The 20,063-nt window shown below is 38.6% G+C and overlaps 1 protein-coding gene across 1 annotated transcript in view; it reads right to left on the reverse strand.

Moving 5' to 3' along the window:
* LOC124804605 (protein polybromo-1) overlaps positions 1-20,063 on the reverse strand; it is a 334,390-nt gene that overhangs the window by 191,493 nt on the left and 122,834 nt on the right. The window contains exons 12-16 of the mRNA XM_047264803.1: positions 9,864-10,019; positions 9,614-9,781; positions 9,324-9,463; positions 3,493-3,628; positions 3,241-3,408 (exon numbers count right to left, since the gene is read on the reverse strand). Of these exons, the coding sequence (XP_047120759.1) occupies positions 3,241-3,408; positions 3,493-3,628; positions 9,324-9,463; positions 9,614-9,781; positions 9,864-10,019 (768 nt within the window). The remainder of the gene's footprint in view (positions 1-3,240; positions 3,409-3,492; positions 3,629-9,323; positions 9,464-9,613; positions 9,782-9,863; positions 10,020-20,063) is intronic.

A 20,063-nucleotide genomic window follows, 5' to 3' on the forward strand; every position in this document is an offset into this window, starting at 1 on the left:
CAGCTTTCATTTGTCGAGAGGATGAATAGGAACCTTATATCTGCATTAGTTATTTACCACAGAAATTCACAAGTCAACTGGGACAGGTTCTTGAGTTGGCTTAATTCTGCTTTTTAACTTGGCAGTCGATGAAGCTATAAGACAATCCCACCTACATTAATGGTGGCTTATCTGGTTAACTCACCAATTGCTAATGTTTGGAACATAATGATCTGCTGTTGGAGAAGATCAACCCCAAAGTGATTAAAAGGAATTGAGCCAGTGCCTAAAAATATTTGGCTTCCATACCACAGGAGGTATAATTAGAGAAGGCACCCAGCTTTGCTCAGGCTGGGAGACCTAGTGTTTGAAAAGAACTTTCATGCCCAGAGCAGGAAGGTACAAAAAACTGCTGGCCCATTTTAAACGTCCGTATAAAATAATTTATTGCTGGGCCCAGTCGCTTTTTGAACACAGAGCACAGCCATCAATAAAACTGTGATGGTCCACCTAAGCCAAATCATGAATGCAGAGAGGTAGGCATTCAGGAAGTTCAGTCAAATTACCCCAAGCCCCAGATACTAGATTAAGGGCGGAGTTTGAGCTGTGTTGTGGCTTGGTTTGATTCTGGTGCCAACAAGAGATACTTCACATCATTGTTGCACGTATGTTTTCCATGGTCGCCATGTGGACAATAGAGACCTGGCAGGAAGTGTGTAGTTAGTGCCACCCAAGTCTGCAAGGGGGAGATTCGGTCACTTCCCTTTTAGGAAACCAGGACAACAGTTGGTAGATGGAAAAATGGCTGGACAGCAACACACTGCTACAAGTGTCACTTCTTGATGTGGGACAAACTATTGCTTGGATGATTAAACTTGTTCTTGAACCAAGTCACTCCGGAGCGCACTGCACGTTCCGTGAATCCTCGTGCATGATCTCTGTAAAGAGAGTGCTTTGGAATCTTAAATGTTGGATTTGTGCCACCATAATTGAATGGTCAGCATCTGTCTCTGGAAAAATACTGACTGTGTTCAAACTCTTGTGTTCTTGTAATGCCCCTCGCCTGCTCTACGATTTATTTCCTCCATGCTAGTCTGCTTCCCTAATGAAATAGTGTGTACCTTTGAAGACTGGCAAGCAATTAATTACTACATTTATTTGACTGTTTTATGGCAATATCTCCAGCAGTCAGTTTCTGAATTCGTGGTAAAATTTTGCTGTCTGTTTTGTTTCCACAAATCTAATGATTCTATTGCGAGTTGTTAGTGCCATTCTGGTAACTTGTTTCTTTCCCTACGTTATAATAAGCCGAATGTTGGGTGATTCCTTGTCTGTATTAAGCTGGCTCCTATTAACCACTGGACAAGTGCCATTCACTCCTTCATATGGAAGACAGTTCATTCACCAACTTCGTATATGTATTTCTTATTATTGAATTTTCTCACTGTATAACAGATGTAATAGAAATGAATACTATAGGAATAAACAACCCCTATATATCACTCACACAGGGATTGTGAGGACGAAATTAGAATAATCAAGCACATGAAGAGGCATTCGATCGTGCTATATATGTTAATGAAACAGGAAGAAACTGTAAGAACTGGTACAATGGGATGAATCATCTGCCATGCACTCCATGGGTGTTTGCAGAGTATAGTTGTACATGTATGTTCTATAATCACAAGCTTGTGTATTATTTACTTATTTTTTAATCAGTTGGAAGTAATGCTTTCACCGTCCAAAGTTTTATCTGTTTAGTTAAGTTTTACATAAATTCACACTGAATATTGAAAGATTCACTACAGCCAATTTTCATTAAAACAGACTAGATTTTACTTAATTCTGTCTTTTTTTCACTGATACCTTTTAATTAAAATTTAAATAAAGGCAGGAATAACTGAGATCAGTAAATCGATCCAGTGATTTGATTATTGTTAGCGAAGTGTTGATTTCTTACTAGGGTTACTACTGTACCAAATTACCTTTAAAAAAATGGGAGAGAAAAAATAAAATGACTCTGCCAAATAACTGTGTTACGGTTTAACAGGAATATTTCTTTTCTGGGTAACACTGTCCATGTCGTTTCTAATCAGTACCCTATTCACATACATTTCAAGTTACTGAAAAGACAGGGTTGTTAGGTTTGGTAGATGCTGCCAAGGAATATATCAGACCAACCATTACAAATCATTTCAGAAATAGGAATATGACCCTTGATACTTCTAACGGTTATGACAAACTATGAGCAAAGTCAGTTACAGTGTGTTCTTCTGAGTACAGTAACACATTAAGTTACTTGTACAACCACTCATTTATCACTGGAACATTTTCCAAATGGTTGAAATATACTGAAGTTAAGCCTTCTTATAAGAAAGGAGATAGAGAAATATTGTCATATTTCCATCCAATCAGCTTCTTAACCATCTGAGTATGAATAATATACTGTCAAAAGTTACAGTTCAGATTTCTAAAGAGCTCCATTATTGAGAGGGCTATATACGTACACAATGAGAATGCATTTAATTCATTAAATAATGAATTACAGGGTACTGGTATATTTTTGGATCTGTCGACAGTGCTTGACTACATAAATCACAATATCCTTTTCATTAAATTATGGTGTAACAGCAAATGCTGCAAAATGGTTCAATTCTTTTCTCTCTGATAGAAACCAAAGGGTGTCAATTGGAAAGAGTCCTGCAAGTCCAACAAGGTTCCATCAAAGCGCCCTTAACTTTTTCTAGTGTATCTCTATGATGTTCCATCAGTAACAGTCGAAGTGTGTGATGTTTGCAGATGATTCAAATATTGCATTAAATAGCAAATGAAATTTACGTTTAGAAAGATCAGTTAACAAAATTTTCATGAACATTAATAAATGGTTCTTAGCCACATCACACCATACGAGTTCAGAACTTTTAAGAGGTATATTAATATGAAATCACATTTTGGCCTATTACACCAACTGTTGTACATTAAACACGTCAGAATTTAAGAAATGTTTTGAATTAAATCCAACTAAACTCCAGAACTGTTACAAACTGATCCCATTAGAATTCTGAAACACGGTATTCAAATTTCTGTTTATAATTTAAAGAATATTTAAAATAAACACAGAAAAAGATCAGTCAAACCTTAAAATTTCCCAATCATCTTATGTAATCAAAGCACTGCACAAGGTATATACTACATTATGGTTCTCACTACCACACCCAGAATTTACTAACATTGGGTTTTAAAATGTCAACAATACACTACCTTGTATATCTGAGAGTCAGGCTCGTTGTACTTGCAAGCATTGTCAAACATCAAAACAAAATCACTTGACATTGCCTCAATACTTTCATACTGATTGGTTTTAAGTTTTTGAGCAATTTTTTCCAGATCCATTGGATTCTTGATTACCTCATAGTAATCTGGGTACTCCTGAAACAACCGTAACACATACAGGCATCCACATTCTCAACAACACTGCATTTATTTGTCATACTGAAAAGAGGAACAACTTACAGTCTTTGACGGTAATTTCTGGAAGATTAAGCTCAGTTGTCTGTTCTTAGGATCTTTGTAGTCTCTGATGGCATCATAAAACATACGTAATTTTTGTGATAATGCTGTTGCATTGCTGACCTTCCTGGGTTTTGTCCTGTAAGTGATTTATTTTATTTTTATTTTATACACCTAGTTCCGTATGGGCAAATTGAGGAGCAAGTCTCCATGGTCATGGAATGAGTCAGTACATAAATTAACATCAGAAAAATTAATAACAGATAAAATAAAATTAACATAAGTCCTGTGCAGATGACAAGCTGCTGAGTACACACTAATGTGATCAACAACGGAACATAAGAATTTGCTTAATTTTTTGTCAGGAGCTCCCCAACAGAATAGGGGTGTGCCATGAGGAAACTCTTCAATTTAGACTTGAAATTGTGTGTGTTACTGCCAAGATTTTTTAATTCTTGTGGTAGCTTCTCGAAAATGGATGCACCAGAACACTGCACACGTTCCTGCACATGAGGCAAGGAGGTGCGCTCCAAATGCAGGTTTTGTATCTGTCTAGTATTAACCGAGTGAAAGCTGCTAATTCTTGGGACTAAACTCGTAGTGTTAACAAGAAATTACATTAAAGAAAATATACACTAAGAGGCCAATGTGTGAATTTCCAGACTCCTGAACATGGATTGACAAGAGGTTCACCATCTAATACCACAGGCTGGTCAAACTGCCCACTTCTGAGACAAAAAATACCCTTTGTGAATAGTTAGCTTTTGTGTGAGAGACAACCACACTGCAAAAATCAGCCTCTCATCAAAAGCAAATCTAAACACTAAATTTTAAATAGGGCATACCATAATATCTAATGAGGGCAGATTTTGATGGAATTCAGATTCCTAACAGCTTTTCCAACTGAGTTTATGGCATCAGATATGGGTCAAGTCACTGCTGGTCCACACTAAGAGTGCTAATACCACGTTTTGAATAGGGCAAAGAAAAAAAGAAGAAGAAGAAGAAGAAGAAGAAGAAGAAACATTAATACTGGGCCACAGCTGTCATAAATTGTGGCAAGAATTCTGCTAATGTTGGCCAAGTAATTTAAGACATATCAAGGAGCAAAAGATACTTGGTGAAGCACAAGTTGTAAATCCAAAGAAAAATTAATGTAACTGAGATGAAGAAGTAGTCAGTAACAGAGACAAAGACCAAAGAAATAATGAGATGTGCAAAAAGTGAAACCACACCAAACTACACTGAGCACACTAATCTGCAAAATTACTAGATGGATTTTCATGAAGTTTACACAGGTAATTTTAACGTGGTTTGGGGCAAGGAACACACACACTTTATTTCATCAAAATCAGAACACAGAAAAAAAGGACATCATAATTTGAAGTTTTATCTAAAATTGTCTTCTCAGCTTAGTAGCAAACTCAGTTACAGATGTACATTCGGAAGTTAAGTCAGTGACAGAATTAAGTACTGCAATCTTACCTTTACAAATACAAACTAAAAGCAAATTTACTTGTCTACAATACAAGGATCCACAGATTTCACTTTGTGTATTAAAAACTGAACAGCACTACTTTGGTTCTCACAATAGCTTTTATTTATATTCTTTGTTAGCGAAAACAAATTGATTGAAAATTCCTTGTGTTCTGGGTGTCTACTAATTACATTTTGATTTTTTTTTAGCGAATATAAATTCCTAGAAAACAGTAAGTCTTTCTGTGTCCACCACAATGGCTGAAATCTCAGGATTAAGTGGACTCAAGAATCCAATGAAGACCATGATGCAGGAATTGCTGTGGCTTTAGAACATCAGACTTTAACTCACTCTTTGGGAACTCCTTCCAAAAGAGAGGTGTGACTTAACTCAGATCAAGAGCATCAACCATTATCTCACTTGTCAGAAACTTTCACTCATATAGGCTTAAAGCTACTTCTCTCCAATGTATCATCATAGAAGCTGAAATATTTATGGGAAGCGGTGAAGGCAAGCAAGTTTTTATACCCCGAATCCTGCTTACTGCTAACAATTTGTCATGCACAACTCCTGGTGAGCTTACATTATAGTGTGACCATAAACAAAGGCCAAGTCCGGATGCTGCATGCGTAGACCTTAGTGTCAGTTGCTTTTTGCACAGCCAATGCTACATGGCTCTCTTCCGTGTCAGTGAAGCAAGCAAGAGCTTCATTAATGTCCTTACTCATCCTAGTTCAAATGTTGTATACAAAGAAGCTTTGAAAGTCCAAAAATAAATTCCCCATCTATGAAGCCTTGGGTACAGCTGTAAGTAAATGTCTGGGTAACACCGGGTTTCTCAGCTGGTAACAAAATAAATGCCAAAAGACTATGATTATGAGAATGATAAAAGTTCTTTAAAAAATTGGCTCATGATGAAAATGTAGGTGATAAAATATTTTAGGGCAAATAAAAGCAAGAAAAGGTAGATGATTCAGAACCATCTGTAACGTATAAAGAACTACAAACAGTACTTTGAAAGTTGAAGAAATAAAAAGAAAAATAATTCCCCCCCCCCCCCCCCCCACACACACACACACACACACACACACACACACACACACAGTATTAAGAAGTATCTGTCAAAGAACAATATCCATGAACAAACACTAGATGATCTTATTATTTACTGCCAGAACCATTGAAAGGAGCTATACAACAGCCAGGTTGTAGTATACCCCCTTAATTTTATGGTTACAATTTCCCTGATAACATGCGATTTCAGTCCTATACTGCACAAAAGGATGTTGTTTGTAATCAGTAACTCTTGCCATCCATCAGCCTTCAACATATTGTTGGCATATTTGGAATTGCAGTCTCACATTTCCCAGTCTATAGATCTACATCTACATTTATACTCCGCAAGCCACCCAACGGTGTGTGGCGGAGGGCACTTTACGTGCCACTGTCATTACCTCCCTTTCCTGTTCCAGTCGCGTATGGTTCGCGGGAAGAACGACTGTCTGAAAGCCTCCGTGCGCGCTCTAATCTCGCTAATTTGACATTCGTGATGATCTCGGGAGGTATCAGTAGGGGGAAGCAATATATTCGATACCTCATCCAGAAACGCACCCTCTCGAAACCTGGCGAGCAAGCTACACCGCGATGCAGAGCACCTCTCTTGCAGAGTCTGCCACTTGAGTTTGTTAAACATCTCCGTAACGCTATCATGGTTACCAAATAACCCTGTGACGAAACACGCCTCTCTTCTTTGGATCTTCTCTATCTCCTCCGTCAACCCGATCTGGTACGGGTCCCACACTGATTAGCAATACTCAAGTATAGGTCGAACACGTGTTTTGTAAGCCACCTGCTTTGTTGATGGACTACATTTTCTAAGGACTCTCCCAATGAATCTCAACCTGGTACCCGCCTTACCAACAATTAATTTTATATAATCATTCCACTTCAAATCGTTTCGCACGCATACTCCCAGATATTTTACAGAAGTAACTGTTACCAGTGTTTGTTCCGCTATCATATAATCATACAATAAAGGATCCTTCTTTCTATGTATTCGCAATACATTACATTTGTCTATGTTAAGGGTCAGTTGCCACTCCCTGCACAAAATGCCTATCCGCTGCAGATCTTCCTGCATTTCGCTACAATTTTCTAATGCTGCAACTTCTCTGTATACTACAGCATCATCCGCGAAAAGCCGCATGGAACTTCCGACACTATCTACTAGGTCATTTATATATATTGTGAAAAGCAATGGTCCCATAACACTCCCCTGTGGCACGTCAGAGGTTACTTTAACGTCTGTAGACGTCTCTCCATTGATAACAACATGCTGTGTTCTGTTTGCTAAAAACTCTTCAATCCAGCCACACAGCTGGTCTGATATTCCGTAGGCTCTTACTTTGTTTATCAGGCGACAGTACGGAACTGTATCGAACGCCTTCCGGAAGTCAAGAAAAATAGCATCTACCTGGGAGCCTGTATCTAATATCTTCTGGGTCTCATGAACAAATAAAGCGAGTTGGGTCTCACACGATCGTTGTTTCCGGAATCCATGTTGATTCCTACATAGTAGATTCTGGGTTTCCAAAAACGACATGATACTCGAGCAAAGAAAAACATGTTCTAAAATTCTACAACAGATCGACGTCAGAGCTATAGGTCTATAGTTTTGCGCATCTGCTCGACGACCCTTCTTGAAGACTGGGACTACCTGTGCTCTTTTCCAATCATTTGGAACCTTCCGTTCCTCTAGATACTTTCGGTACCAGAACATGGTTTACCTCCAAGTCTTTGCACCCTCTTTCTACTGACTAACACACCCCCTGCTGTCTGTCCTTTCTTCCAGTATCTCTTTCTCTCTTCTTGACCTGGTTCCTTATAAGGATATCTCTGTGTACAAAACACGAGGTCAACATTTGCTTTTTTTACACTGAACTTGATGCAGTCCACATTGTAATTATTTCTATGGTTTGCAGGTGCTAGTTGTTATTTAACTGAACACTATCAACCTTCCTGCTATGTTGCTCTGATGTGAGAGATGTCCTACCACACAAAAATACTTTTTCCTTAACAGTCATACTATTTTGTGGCAAAAGAATCTTTACTTCCAAAATGTCACTCCGTCTTTTGCTGTGGGGAAAACAGCCCTGTTAATACTGACAAAAAAAAATCCATTTTCTTTAAGTCTTCGGCGGGTTTTCCGCAATTCAGATGTTCATTCCCACTTAAAATGTTTATAACCTAGTATGATCATCAAAAAACCAATTTTACAACTAAAACAAACAACACATGAATATGTGCCAAAGTAAGTTCTGTAGCAGTAACCATCAATCCAATTACACAAGAAGTTAAAGCCTATGTGCATACCTTTTCTGAAACCATGGGTTTATTCAAACATTTCTGCAAATACTAGTGGCCTGTACACACTAAATACATCACACTTTAGTGAAACAACAACAATGAGGCATAGAAAAAAATGCCTTTAAGTATACTCTACAAACTATCAAATCAGAACACTAAAACGTCTATCAGCAGGATGTGTAGACTCGCTGTCCAAGAACTGGTCACCTTACTTCGTTGAACAAGTTTATATCCACAGAAAAGAAAGAAAGATCTAAGACTGCTTGCATTATTAAAAGAAATGATTAGTCTGCAAATATTAGAGCACAAACGTTTTCTGGCCTTGAACAATGTACTTAGAATACATTTCATTTCATCAAAATCTATCAGCCAGAGGTGATGGGCAGTAAGTTTATGACAGATGAGTTCTTATATTCTGTTGGTTGAATAAAAAGGTAGAGCTCACCTACTGTTATACAAAAAATGAGATGAGGAAAATACTTTTCGAAGTGTAATGAATTCAGATGTGTCGACTCAAATAGTTCCCAGTTCTAAGGCAATCATTGGTAGTTTAGCATACAAATATTTGCTGCATCATTATCATATTTTTTGAGACTAACTTTCTACATGATTTTTTTGCTGTTGAATATAAGGAATCTGTAGTATGCTGCTTGTCAGCTGCTACCAAGTTGATCAAATTTGATTAAACTTCTCACAATGTAGACATTATTCAAGGTAAAATAAATAGAGATAAACAGACAGATCCCATCAAGAAGATATCTGTAACATAAACATTGGGAAAATGTGCCACTCGATAAATCTAAAATATTATCCAGTAACGACAACGGCATGACTTACAGTGCACTATGCTCCACATTGTAATCTCATTTTCTTTGACTAAACTTGTAAAAAAATTATCTACTATTCTATTCAAATTTAAATTCACATTTATATACACTACATTTTAGGAAAGTTTAACACTATAGGCAACACGTCAAAAATTATATCTTACACTCTAGGTGTCTTCTTTACACTCTCTTGTAAGGCTCCTAGTTCCTTCACCTTTTCCATCAGAACTTCTTCTAGTTTATTTGCATCCTCATATATCATTGAGCCTTCTTCATTGTATTGACGGCAATTGTTAAACATAAGCTGAAAGCATAAAATTTAAATCATTCGTAAAACCAAAAATTATGAAATCTGAAGCAGCTTACTGGTAAGTGATTATGATTGATCAACATCAAACATTTCTGAGTAAAGAATTACACACTGAGAAGATACAATCAAATCCAAACAAATTACTTTGAAATCTGCAATAATTTCCTCTTCTGAATTGTATTTTTCGTTCTTTATATTTGCTTCAATTGTCAGCATATCTATTGGCTCTGCTATTACTTGAAAGTAGTCAGGATACAGTTTCTTTGATGGTTTCTCCATGAACATAAGAACTGGCTGACGTCCATCTTCATGCTGCAAAATATTGCATTACTTTAAAGTAAGTTCTCAAGTATAGCAATTATTACAATGACCTATAACAGCAATGAAAACTTACTACATAGTCAATAAGGCATTTAAATAGTGCATGTAAGCGTTTCTTCAATGGCATATCCTCTCGGAGCTTTGTTGGCTTTGGTGTTGAGGAAGCAGACTTTCTTGTACTTTTACGTCTTGCACTTCTATCATCAGAATCATCTTCACTTTCTGAATCCTGCAGATAAAAGACATGCAATAAATACACTAACTCCACTCACATCTGAGAAACAGTATTAGGAACAACTTGACTCCTACACCTTAATGAAAATTACATGAGTCTTAGCTTGCTTCAAAGTTAACTTAAGTGTTTCAGATTTACCTCATTCCCTTCATCATCAAACTGAAGGACTATTAACATCATTTTGTGATAAGACAATTGAGGCAGCACAAGCTTCACCTTATCTACTACTGGTTTCATCTAGAAGCTACCAGATATAAGACAAAGTAAATTTTGGAGAGCAGGGGGGCTAACCTACATAGGATACCAAAAGAAAGAAAATGGGAGAACAGCTTATGACACTGTTAGATGCGAAGAGATAAGCAAGGTCTGAATAGACTGGAACTGTCAAAAAGAATGCAATTCAGAATCAGAAATATGTATAACAAGTGCCTGAACTGTGTTATAATAGATGACAAAAATTCAAAATTGTTTAGAACAGGTAGAAGGGTCTGACAAGGATGTGCACTCTCACCAGCGCTCTTAAACACAGTTACGAATGACATCACGAGGAAAGTTCATCAAGAGTCATCAGCAGAAGATATGAAAACCATAGCATACACATGCAGTGTGATGATATGAGAAGACAACAAGCAGAAATTGGAAAAAAACACATAAATGTCTGTCAGAGGGTAATTTAAGACGCAGTCCTGCAATAAGCTTAACGAAAAGTGAGGAAATAAAAATCAGCAGAGAAAATGAAGGATTTATAAGGGGCATTCAAAAAGAATATGCAAACCAGTGACAGGAGGATAATATCATGACATGTATAACGAGTTGTGGTTCCAACCAGAGTGTGGATGTTCACAGCCCATCGCTAGAGGGCATGTGTGCATGTCATGTGACTATACAGAACTAGCAGAAGCATGGATCAATCATCAAACATTGCCTGTCACATTGCAAACAGTGACATGGAGATGTCAAAAGAAGGGCAAAGAGTGTCGTCCATTTTCTGACAACTCAAGGAGTAGGAGGAACAGACATTTATCAACGAATGTCACAAGTGTACAGTGAACACTGCAGGTCCCTTGCATGGGTCGAGGCGTGGCACAAGAGCTTCAGGGAAGGACGGGTGTCACTAGCCGATGATGCATGGTCTGGAGCACCACACTGCATTACCGATGACATCATCCAGCTGGTGGATGCACTCATTACCCAGGACTGCTGAGTGACAGTGAAAGCCATAGCCGCCTGATTAAGCACCTTGAAGGAACGACTGCACATGCGCAAAGTGTGTGTCCAATGGGTGCCCCACAGTCTTCAACCACACCAGGAAGCATGTCATGGGAATGGTTCACTGTCCTGCTCATTTGCAGCGCTATGCTAGGGAAGGGAATGCATTCCTGGCACGAGTGGTGGCTGGAGATGACACAATAACTCATGACTTTGAACCAGAATCAAAATGACAAAGTTTCCAGCAGAAACATCCAGGGTCACCACTACCAAAAAAGCCAAGGCCATCCACACGAGTGCAGGAAAGGTTATCCTGACATTCTCCTTTGACCAAGATGGGGCCCTTCTGATTTACTTCCTGCAGCACGGGAAAACAGTGAATGCCCAGTGTTACTCGCAAACCTTGACCACCCTTCGCCAAGCGATCAAATCAAAACAACCCGGTAATTTCACCTATGGGGTCATTCTGCTCCACTGCAATGCAAAGCCTCATACAGCCAACACAGTCGCAGCACTCCTGCAGAAATTCAAATGTGAGGTTCTTGGCCACCCACCATACAGTCCGGACCTCTCTCCCTGCGATTACACCATTTTTTGTCCCCTTAAAAAGGCTCTGAGGGGCAAACGATTCACCTTGGACAACAAGGTCCAGCTATATGTGCTGAACTGGTTAACTTCACAGCTCTGGGGATTTTATGAGACAGCCATTCACTGCCTTGTGTCACAGTGGGTCAAGTATCTCAACAGCCACAGTCAGTACTTCTAACATACATGTACTGGTTTCCGTAATTATGCCTCTGGCTTGTTTCCTTTTGAACGCCCTTTATAAGTTGTAATCAAAAATTTATTAAAGAAGCAGATGCTTTCAAATATCTAGGAAGTAAGCCAACAGGGGGAAAAAAAACATCAGTTTCTGGGAAGGGGACAGAAAACTAATACAAGTACAAAGTCTCTTGCGAAGGAGTCCTTGAATAAAAAGCTGTGTGTTTACTTGCCACAGTAAATTCAGATAAAGTTCCAAGCTTTTGATGATTGCCTCAGTCACTGTTGTCAGGAGATAAGTCTGCGTATCATTAAACTGGCAAGACTCCCACTTTTACAACCGTAGGACAGACCCTTATTGGCCATAATACATCATGACAACAGAAATAGCGCATACTGAAGTGGCACACCCTACATCCATAGTTATCTTTGTGCTACCACTCACATCAGGTGGTAAACTGTGAGATGTCTTCCTCCAATCGCTTTCTTTATCAAATGCACACTTTTGTGAATCGCTAAGTGCACAGCTGGTGACTCTATTAAAGTTGTTTTGTCATAGTTTAACTTCAAGGGCTTTCCTGACCAGAGTCCCAACAGTTCCATACAGCCAACACAGTCGCAGCACTCCTGCAGAAATTCAAATGTGAGGTTCTTGGCCACCCACCATGTGAATTACTCTGATCTGATCAAACAAAATCGTGTGTTTAACAGGCTGCAGTTGCCCACCGCACATTTTTGAAATTCTGCATTTACGATGACACTGTCAGCAACAATCCGTAGAGACTGGCCCACATAAATTTTGCCACACTTGCAAGGACTATTATAAACTCCTGTTACTCTCAGGCTGAGTATATCTTTAACGGGCGACAAGATTTCTTTGATTTTCTTGGGTGGCCAGAACACTGGTCTTATTCCTTGCCTGTTTAGGACTCCTGTTACTAGCTGTTGCATTGCAGAAATGAAGTAGCATTATACGTCTCTGTCCTGGGCCTTGTTCAATATCATCACATCTTGGTTCATTCAACATCGCTGACCTAATATCATAACAGAATACCCATTCCTTCTGAACACCATTATCGGACAATTAATCTTGGACACAAGGTGGGCCTTGCCTGAAATAGTCTGGCTTATGTACTAAGGTGTTCAGCACAGCTCTCTTGCGAGCTGGATGATGAAAGCTACACCTGTTGAGGTACAGGTCTGTTTTTGTCAGTTTTCTACACACAGAATGGCTGATTTGTGCAATAAATTTCCGTTTGACCAACACATCTAAGAAACAGGGTGTATAAGAGGACAAGGGAAAAAAATTCCCAGATTTTTCCCGGATTTACCAGTTAAACATACACTTTCTCCTGGGTGAAAACACACTTTTTTTCCATGTTAAGTGACAGTATATTTTCCCTCCGAACTGTAAAATTTATCAATCCTTTGAATGGTTATGGTTTTATACATGGGCGTAGAATTTCCCGGCGTTTTAGAAAACAAAATTCAGGGAATTTGCAGCAACATGTACATTTCATATTTTTGTAGTACTATAGCATACATTGGAATTCCACTAAACACTGCATGTTAATTTCCGAATCACTGAAATCGAGATTCCAATTCGCTTTGGTAAGACAGTCATAGCTCATGTCACACGATCTCGCCCGACGATGACAGCGGATATTCAGAGCATTGTCACATGATGTAGTCAGCCAACAGCAACATCACTGTTAAGTAACACGAACACACAAACAGGTAAAGTTAACAGTCTAAATTAATATACATTGTGTTGCTAGAAGAAAAGCAAATCTTTCACGCATAATATTGGTCTTTAAGGTTAATAAGCTACAGGAGAAGCTAAGCTTTCGCATATAATGTTGATTTTTAATAATGACATAAATGTCTGATCTTCAGGGTTCAAAATTCTTCTAAATGGCTCATCATCATAGAGTTGATTTTTCAAATGAGAGTCAAACGCTCTATGATTTAAGAAATTCATGGTACATTCTCGCACATAGTTCAACTTGCATAATAGGACAGTTACTTTGAAAGTAACACTTTTCAAACCACTATTCACAATATTTTCCCGTGACCTGTTAGAAATCGGAATGTTTCAGCAGTTGCCACAGAGCGCAAGTAACAGGCAACGCCGCACTTGCGTGGCTACCATGATGTAGGAAGCCCATATGTACGTACGTGTAAAACACTAAAATATCATACATTATGTCATAAAAGAAACAACACATCAGAGGATAGTCTAAGAGCATCGGAATATCATGAGCCACACTAAAATGTGCACATTTAAAGTGCACATTCGTATGTCCAGATTCCCAATGAAGTAGACCTCGACCTGATATTAAGCTTTTCAGTGTGGGTTTTGGGACAAAAATTTTCTTGGAGCACCATTGCTGTATTATATCATGTTTGGTTCTTTATTATGGCATAATGCTGTATGCTAGAAGATGAAAACGTGCACTTGAAATGCAGCAAACAGTTGAACTGTGGAATTAAACATTTAGTTTCAAATACATTGACTGCCTCTGCAGAAAAGGTTAATAAAATCAAATTTCTTTAGCAAACAGACAAAAATAACTTCATTGTTCTGCAAGGCAATTAATGCTTGACTGTCAGACAGGTGGAAATAAAATAAAATCTGAAATTAATAACATATTTCAGCCTTCTGTAATTATGTGAATGTATTTTAATTCAGTTGATAGCTCCCGGCCACAGATACCCGTTTTGTTTTCATTTGACGTGAGAGTAAAAGAAGGGGAAACAGCAAAAATCACTAAATGTAAGCATGGGTCACGTGGAGACTATCCACTATAACTCAGACTGCTCTGCGCATCAGCCCCGGATCTAAAATATTTGCGAACCGAGTCAAACTAAAAAGAAAAACGAATTTTCGAAAATATGTTCATCTCGTAGTGCACTTGCTTCTGAAGAGTCTGAAAAATAAAACATATGTGTCGAGGAAATGTAAGACATGTTATTTGGTCTTAAGTGTGCCAAGGTGCACTGTCACGCCTCTTCATACAGCATTCTTCTATAGCATGTCGCTGTATTTCACTCAGTGGAATTGTAACGTGTATATTTTGTAATGGATGCCATCAAACCTACACAGGACAGTGGAAATTGAAATGTCCTGTGTTGCTTCTCCTGCTCCCAGTCGGCTCATTTGAAAGCCTGCCCCCTTTTTCAATCGCAATGAATAGCGAACGGGATTACTTGTAATCGGCAGAACAAGAACTCTTCAGAAAATTTGCTATCTTTATTGCCTACTGGCTAATAACTTGCTGTTTTGTGTGACATAAAACCAATAAAGACAAGAGACAAGCAAGAAAGTACACATTTCTTCAATACTTAGCTAATAGCATTTTTTTTTCCTCTCTAATCTTGGTACAGCTTTACATGGCGTGCTTTCCCTTCTGCGAAAGAATCTGTTACCTTATCAAAGTTCATCACAGGTTTTGCTACACGAAAAATCTAATACTGAAAAAGCTGTGAATACAAATAATACCCAAGAACAGGTTTCTCGATCTGATTACGTCTATTTTGTCACTGTCTGCCAGATAAAACGAAATAGGCCTGCCTAATATTGCAGAAATTTTACAACACACACCAAATTAACAAGAATGTTTTGGCACAAAGGGACATTTTTATAACACGACAGAATATAATTCACAAAGTACCAATATCAAATGCCTATTAGGCCTACTACAAGCAAAAAGCTTTATGTTAGGAAACAGTTTCACATTTCATTCATACGCACCAGTTTCTCAAGCACGAGATCGAAAAGTAGTATTACGAAATTTTTATATAAATTTGGAATCGTCTTATTCTTCCATAATTTGTGTGATGTCCCTGTTTCTTCTCCTTCCTCGTTCTAACAAACAATCTTGTCATCAACAATTCTGTAGCTATTCCTGCCATTGTCAAAATTTGTTCGCCGATTAACTTCACTAACCCTGCCAGAATCACAGGTTTAGTTATCCCGCGATTATTCTCTGTTTAGGCGTTGTTACATGATCGTACACCAAGTTTTCTGCGTTATTTCCGGCTGGTAGCCGGGGACTGTACAACTGGTCCTTACTAGTGTAACAATCTCGCCAAATAATTTCTGTCAAAATTTCATTTTCTTGGATACATCGAGAAGATACTATGTAATCTTTCTCACCTGTTATTCCTGTTAATGGTTTATTTCAATTCTGGTAGTCTGAATCTATGGATTTCACTGGTAATTATAACAACACTGATCATTCGCAAACCCAATCAACCATATAATCAGACAGCGACTGGCATTCATCCGTTTGGCTTTACTTCGCCCAGTTCATACAGACCCATCCCCTTTTGTCTGCAGAAAGTTTATTTCTAAATGCGACAAGGATTCTCCTGACAGAGACATCACGTACACTATGCACACATTCAAAAATCAACTGATGATTCATTCAGAAATCAACTTAAAAATGTGTTCAAAAATGTTTAAAAACCTATAGGGATGCATTTCAAAATCATATGGATAATCGATAGACCAACGTGCGCTGGATGCTGTTTGTTTCCTCAAAAATATGAATTTGGCACCCCCTTTTCCTGGTAGCATCTAGTTGCTCGCTGCGACTGCTTGCACAGTGAACAGCCACATTCCTGTAGCCAGAGGCGGGAGAACCAACTACTCAAATGCGACTCAACTGAGCATGCACATGAGCCCACTCTTAACTGCTAAAACAAATCTAATGTAAACAGTCGTGACTTCACACTCATCGGAGGCAATTTGTTGTTATGAAGCATTGCAAAGTCTTCCTAAAACCTTTGGCACATTTTGCTGTTGGCAGACGCTTGCATGAGCACTGTGTGTCATTGTTGTATACGGCGCATTTCCTTTGCAATTTAAGTTATTTTCGATTTTCTCTCTCGTTTATGTTTTATTGTTGAAGTATTATTCTGCAGTACCAGGATACAGTAATATCCTTTGGTAGAGTATCGGTTCTTACCACTCAAAATTTTAAAAATTAACTGAAAACTAAAACAATGAAAAAATCCCGGAATTCTAAAAAATTCCCGGGTTTTTCCCAGATGAAAAGACTCTCGGGTTTTTCCCGATCTCCCATTTGTCCTGGGTCGTATACACCCAGAAGAATGTTTACTTCCCATCCTTGTCAACTTCCATTGTAAATCTTATGTTAGGAAGTATACCTTTCAAATGGTCAACAAACTGCTGCAGCGCATCATTACCACATGTGCCTAGGTTAAAAATGTATCGCCAACATATCTAAAGAAGCAGGATGGACAGGAGGGAGTACTGTTCGACTCTCATTCTTACAAATCTTCCATGAAAAAGTTGGCTACAGGAAGTGAAAGTGGTGAACACATGGCTGTTCCATCAGTCATTTCATAATAATTTCCACTGTACAAAATGTAGGCTGTCCTCAAAGTATGTCAAAATAATTTGAAAATTTCAGGCGAGTGGCCAAAAGTCTTAATGTGTTTTCCACTGGTCCTTCGTAAACAGGGAGGTCATGTCGAGGTTGACCATGACTTTACTTGGCCCTATCCTGATCTGCTTTATGATACCAACGAACATTTGAGAGTTCTTCATATGATGGCTACAGCAGCTGATTACAGGTGTTAATAATTTACTTAAGTACTTTGCCTACCTGTATATAGGAAAGCTGACATCACTAACAACTGGTCTCATTCATATGTCATGTTTGTGTATTTTAGGTAGATCATTAAACCTGGGTGACCTACATGCTCCCGGCCTCAAATTCTTCACAAGTTCTTCAGAGAGTCCTGAGTTCTTTAGTAGCCCCTCCATCTTCCTGCTAGCTGCCAATGTTAGATCCTGTCTGAGAACCCAGTACGTACTACCTCCCAGTAACAAACGCATTTTCATATGATGATCTATAGCATTGGGCGTCCGCCTCAGTAGCCGAGTTGGCAGCGCAATGGGATGCCATGGAAAGGGGCCCATGTTCTATTCCCGGCTGGGTTGGAGATGTTCTCCACTCAGGGACTGGGTGTTGTGTTTTGCCTTCATCATCATCCTCATCTCATCTAACGGAGTGGTGACAGGAAGGGCATCCGGCCAACCCTTAAATTAACCATGCCAAACCCAACCATAACCATGACGACCCCACGATAATGCTGGACAAAGGCACAACAAAAAGAAGATGAGAATTATAGTATTGAGCATAACTGTAACATTCTCCTAATTGGCCAGCAAGATAACTAACTCTTCACTTTTCTTTAACGGTTTCAGTCACTGTTTCTCCACTCTGCTAACAATGGACTTAACAGGCCTGGCTGTTTCTTTAGAGATAGAAAACTGCTCAAAATTTTACTACCGTGTATCAGACATAATTAGGAATTGTAAATTACTTTCCAAAGTGAAATCATATTATTATATTATCTACTAATTCTGACCTAGGGATCAGAATATTGGACTTGGACAAAGGAAGAGGCAAGTGGAATACAAGCATCAGAGATGTATTTTCTATGAGGGATCCAGGTGATGAGACGAGAAGGGATAGGATAAGGTTTTTTTTAATTTCCTTGTATGTGATATAACTCTTCAAAACAGTGCCTTTTGAGACACCAAACACATCGGCTAGCTTGCTTAAGGAAGCACCCAATTCACGAGCACCAACGATTTGCCCACATTCAAACTCACTTAGCAATGACATAATGCTCTCGTAACTACATAAAACACTGTCCTGGCCAATTACAATGTATTGAGGACATAAGAGTCATCAATTTATATTCCTCTGGGCCCACTGCACATTGGTGACATCACACAGGTGCCTTTCTTTGTTAAATACAACAGCATAACCTGCAGTCTTGGCGAGCATCTGCACACGCCCCTCCCCCCCCCCCCCCCCACACCCACACACACAGTGAGACATTTTGCTGCCAAGGCTGATGTGAATTTGTTAGGTCACTCAATGCTTTAGTTGGTAGTGCAAACGACGATGAACAGCAAAGAGCTACTGATGCATACCAGCGGGTCCAGCAAGCTGAGCACTGCAATGGACAGAACAACCACTGTTTATGAGAAATCATTACATGAGGCACTCTACACATGATAGTGAGATGCGCTACAGCATTCCTGTCAAGGCCCAGCTCCCAATATTCCTTTTCTCTCAAGGTAACAACACCCGGGAAAGTGATTTTGACATAATTATTAACATAATTCATGCATCAATATTTACTTTTCAATTTCAGTGTGTGATGGAAACATGTTATTTTAGACCAAGTTTTTATGAAGGATAACTGCAATCAATTTAGTCATGGTCTAGAATATGATAAATTCTGCAAAAATAAAAGTAATAATGATATATTCACACACCTAATCCTTTTATTTGATACTGAATGCAAATGCCACACACAATAGCAATTTTACAGTTAACAATGTAACCTACACACAGAAATTAAAGTGTTTGAGGGTAAATTTAACGATACCTCCAAAATCACCGAATGCTAATCATCGTTCCTGGCATCTGGCAATCGTATCAGTTCCCCCCATTGTGCACTATAGTGTTTGAGCAGTGATAAGGGTTGCAGCTGTGGCGATCTAATTGTTTGACCATCACATTCACATTGTGGCAGCCAAGAAGACATCTTCTGTCTCTTTAACACCGATATATTTTTCAGGGAGGAAAAATTTGAGATTTTATAATGTTCTCGAACTTTCATGAATACTAATGACTGCTTCTGATTTCTAAAGAATATTCTTTAAACAATTTGGAAATGATACACATCACAGTCACGAAATCATCTCAACTGATGAAAAGTGCAACACAGTTATGACAGAGGAACAATTCATCAGAAAATTTTATCGACTTACAAAGGGAAGGGATAATATGGAAACAAGGAAAAACTGTGTGAGCAAACCAATTCAGAAACAAAAAAATGATGACATTCAGAGATAAACCAGTGAATACAGAATATTGATACGGGGGAGGGGGTAAGAAATTTTAAATTCATTGATATAAGAATGAATCAAGATGAAAGCATGAGCTTCCTAAAAGAACTAAAAGCTGCATCATTGCCTCTGCTCTCAAAAGCAAGACATAAGTTAAAATCTGT

This window comes from Schistocerca piceifrons, chromosome 7, assembly GCF_021461385.2.
Source record: "Schistocerca piceifrons isolate TAMUIC-IGC-003096 chromosome 7, iqSchPice1.1, whole genome shotgun sequence".
Taxonomy (NCBI): Eukaryota; Metazoa; Arthropoda; class Insecta; order Orthoptera; family Acrididae; genus Schistocerca; species Schistocerca piceifrons.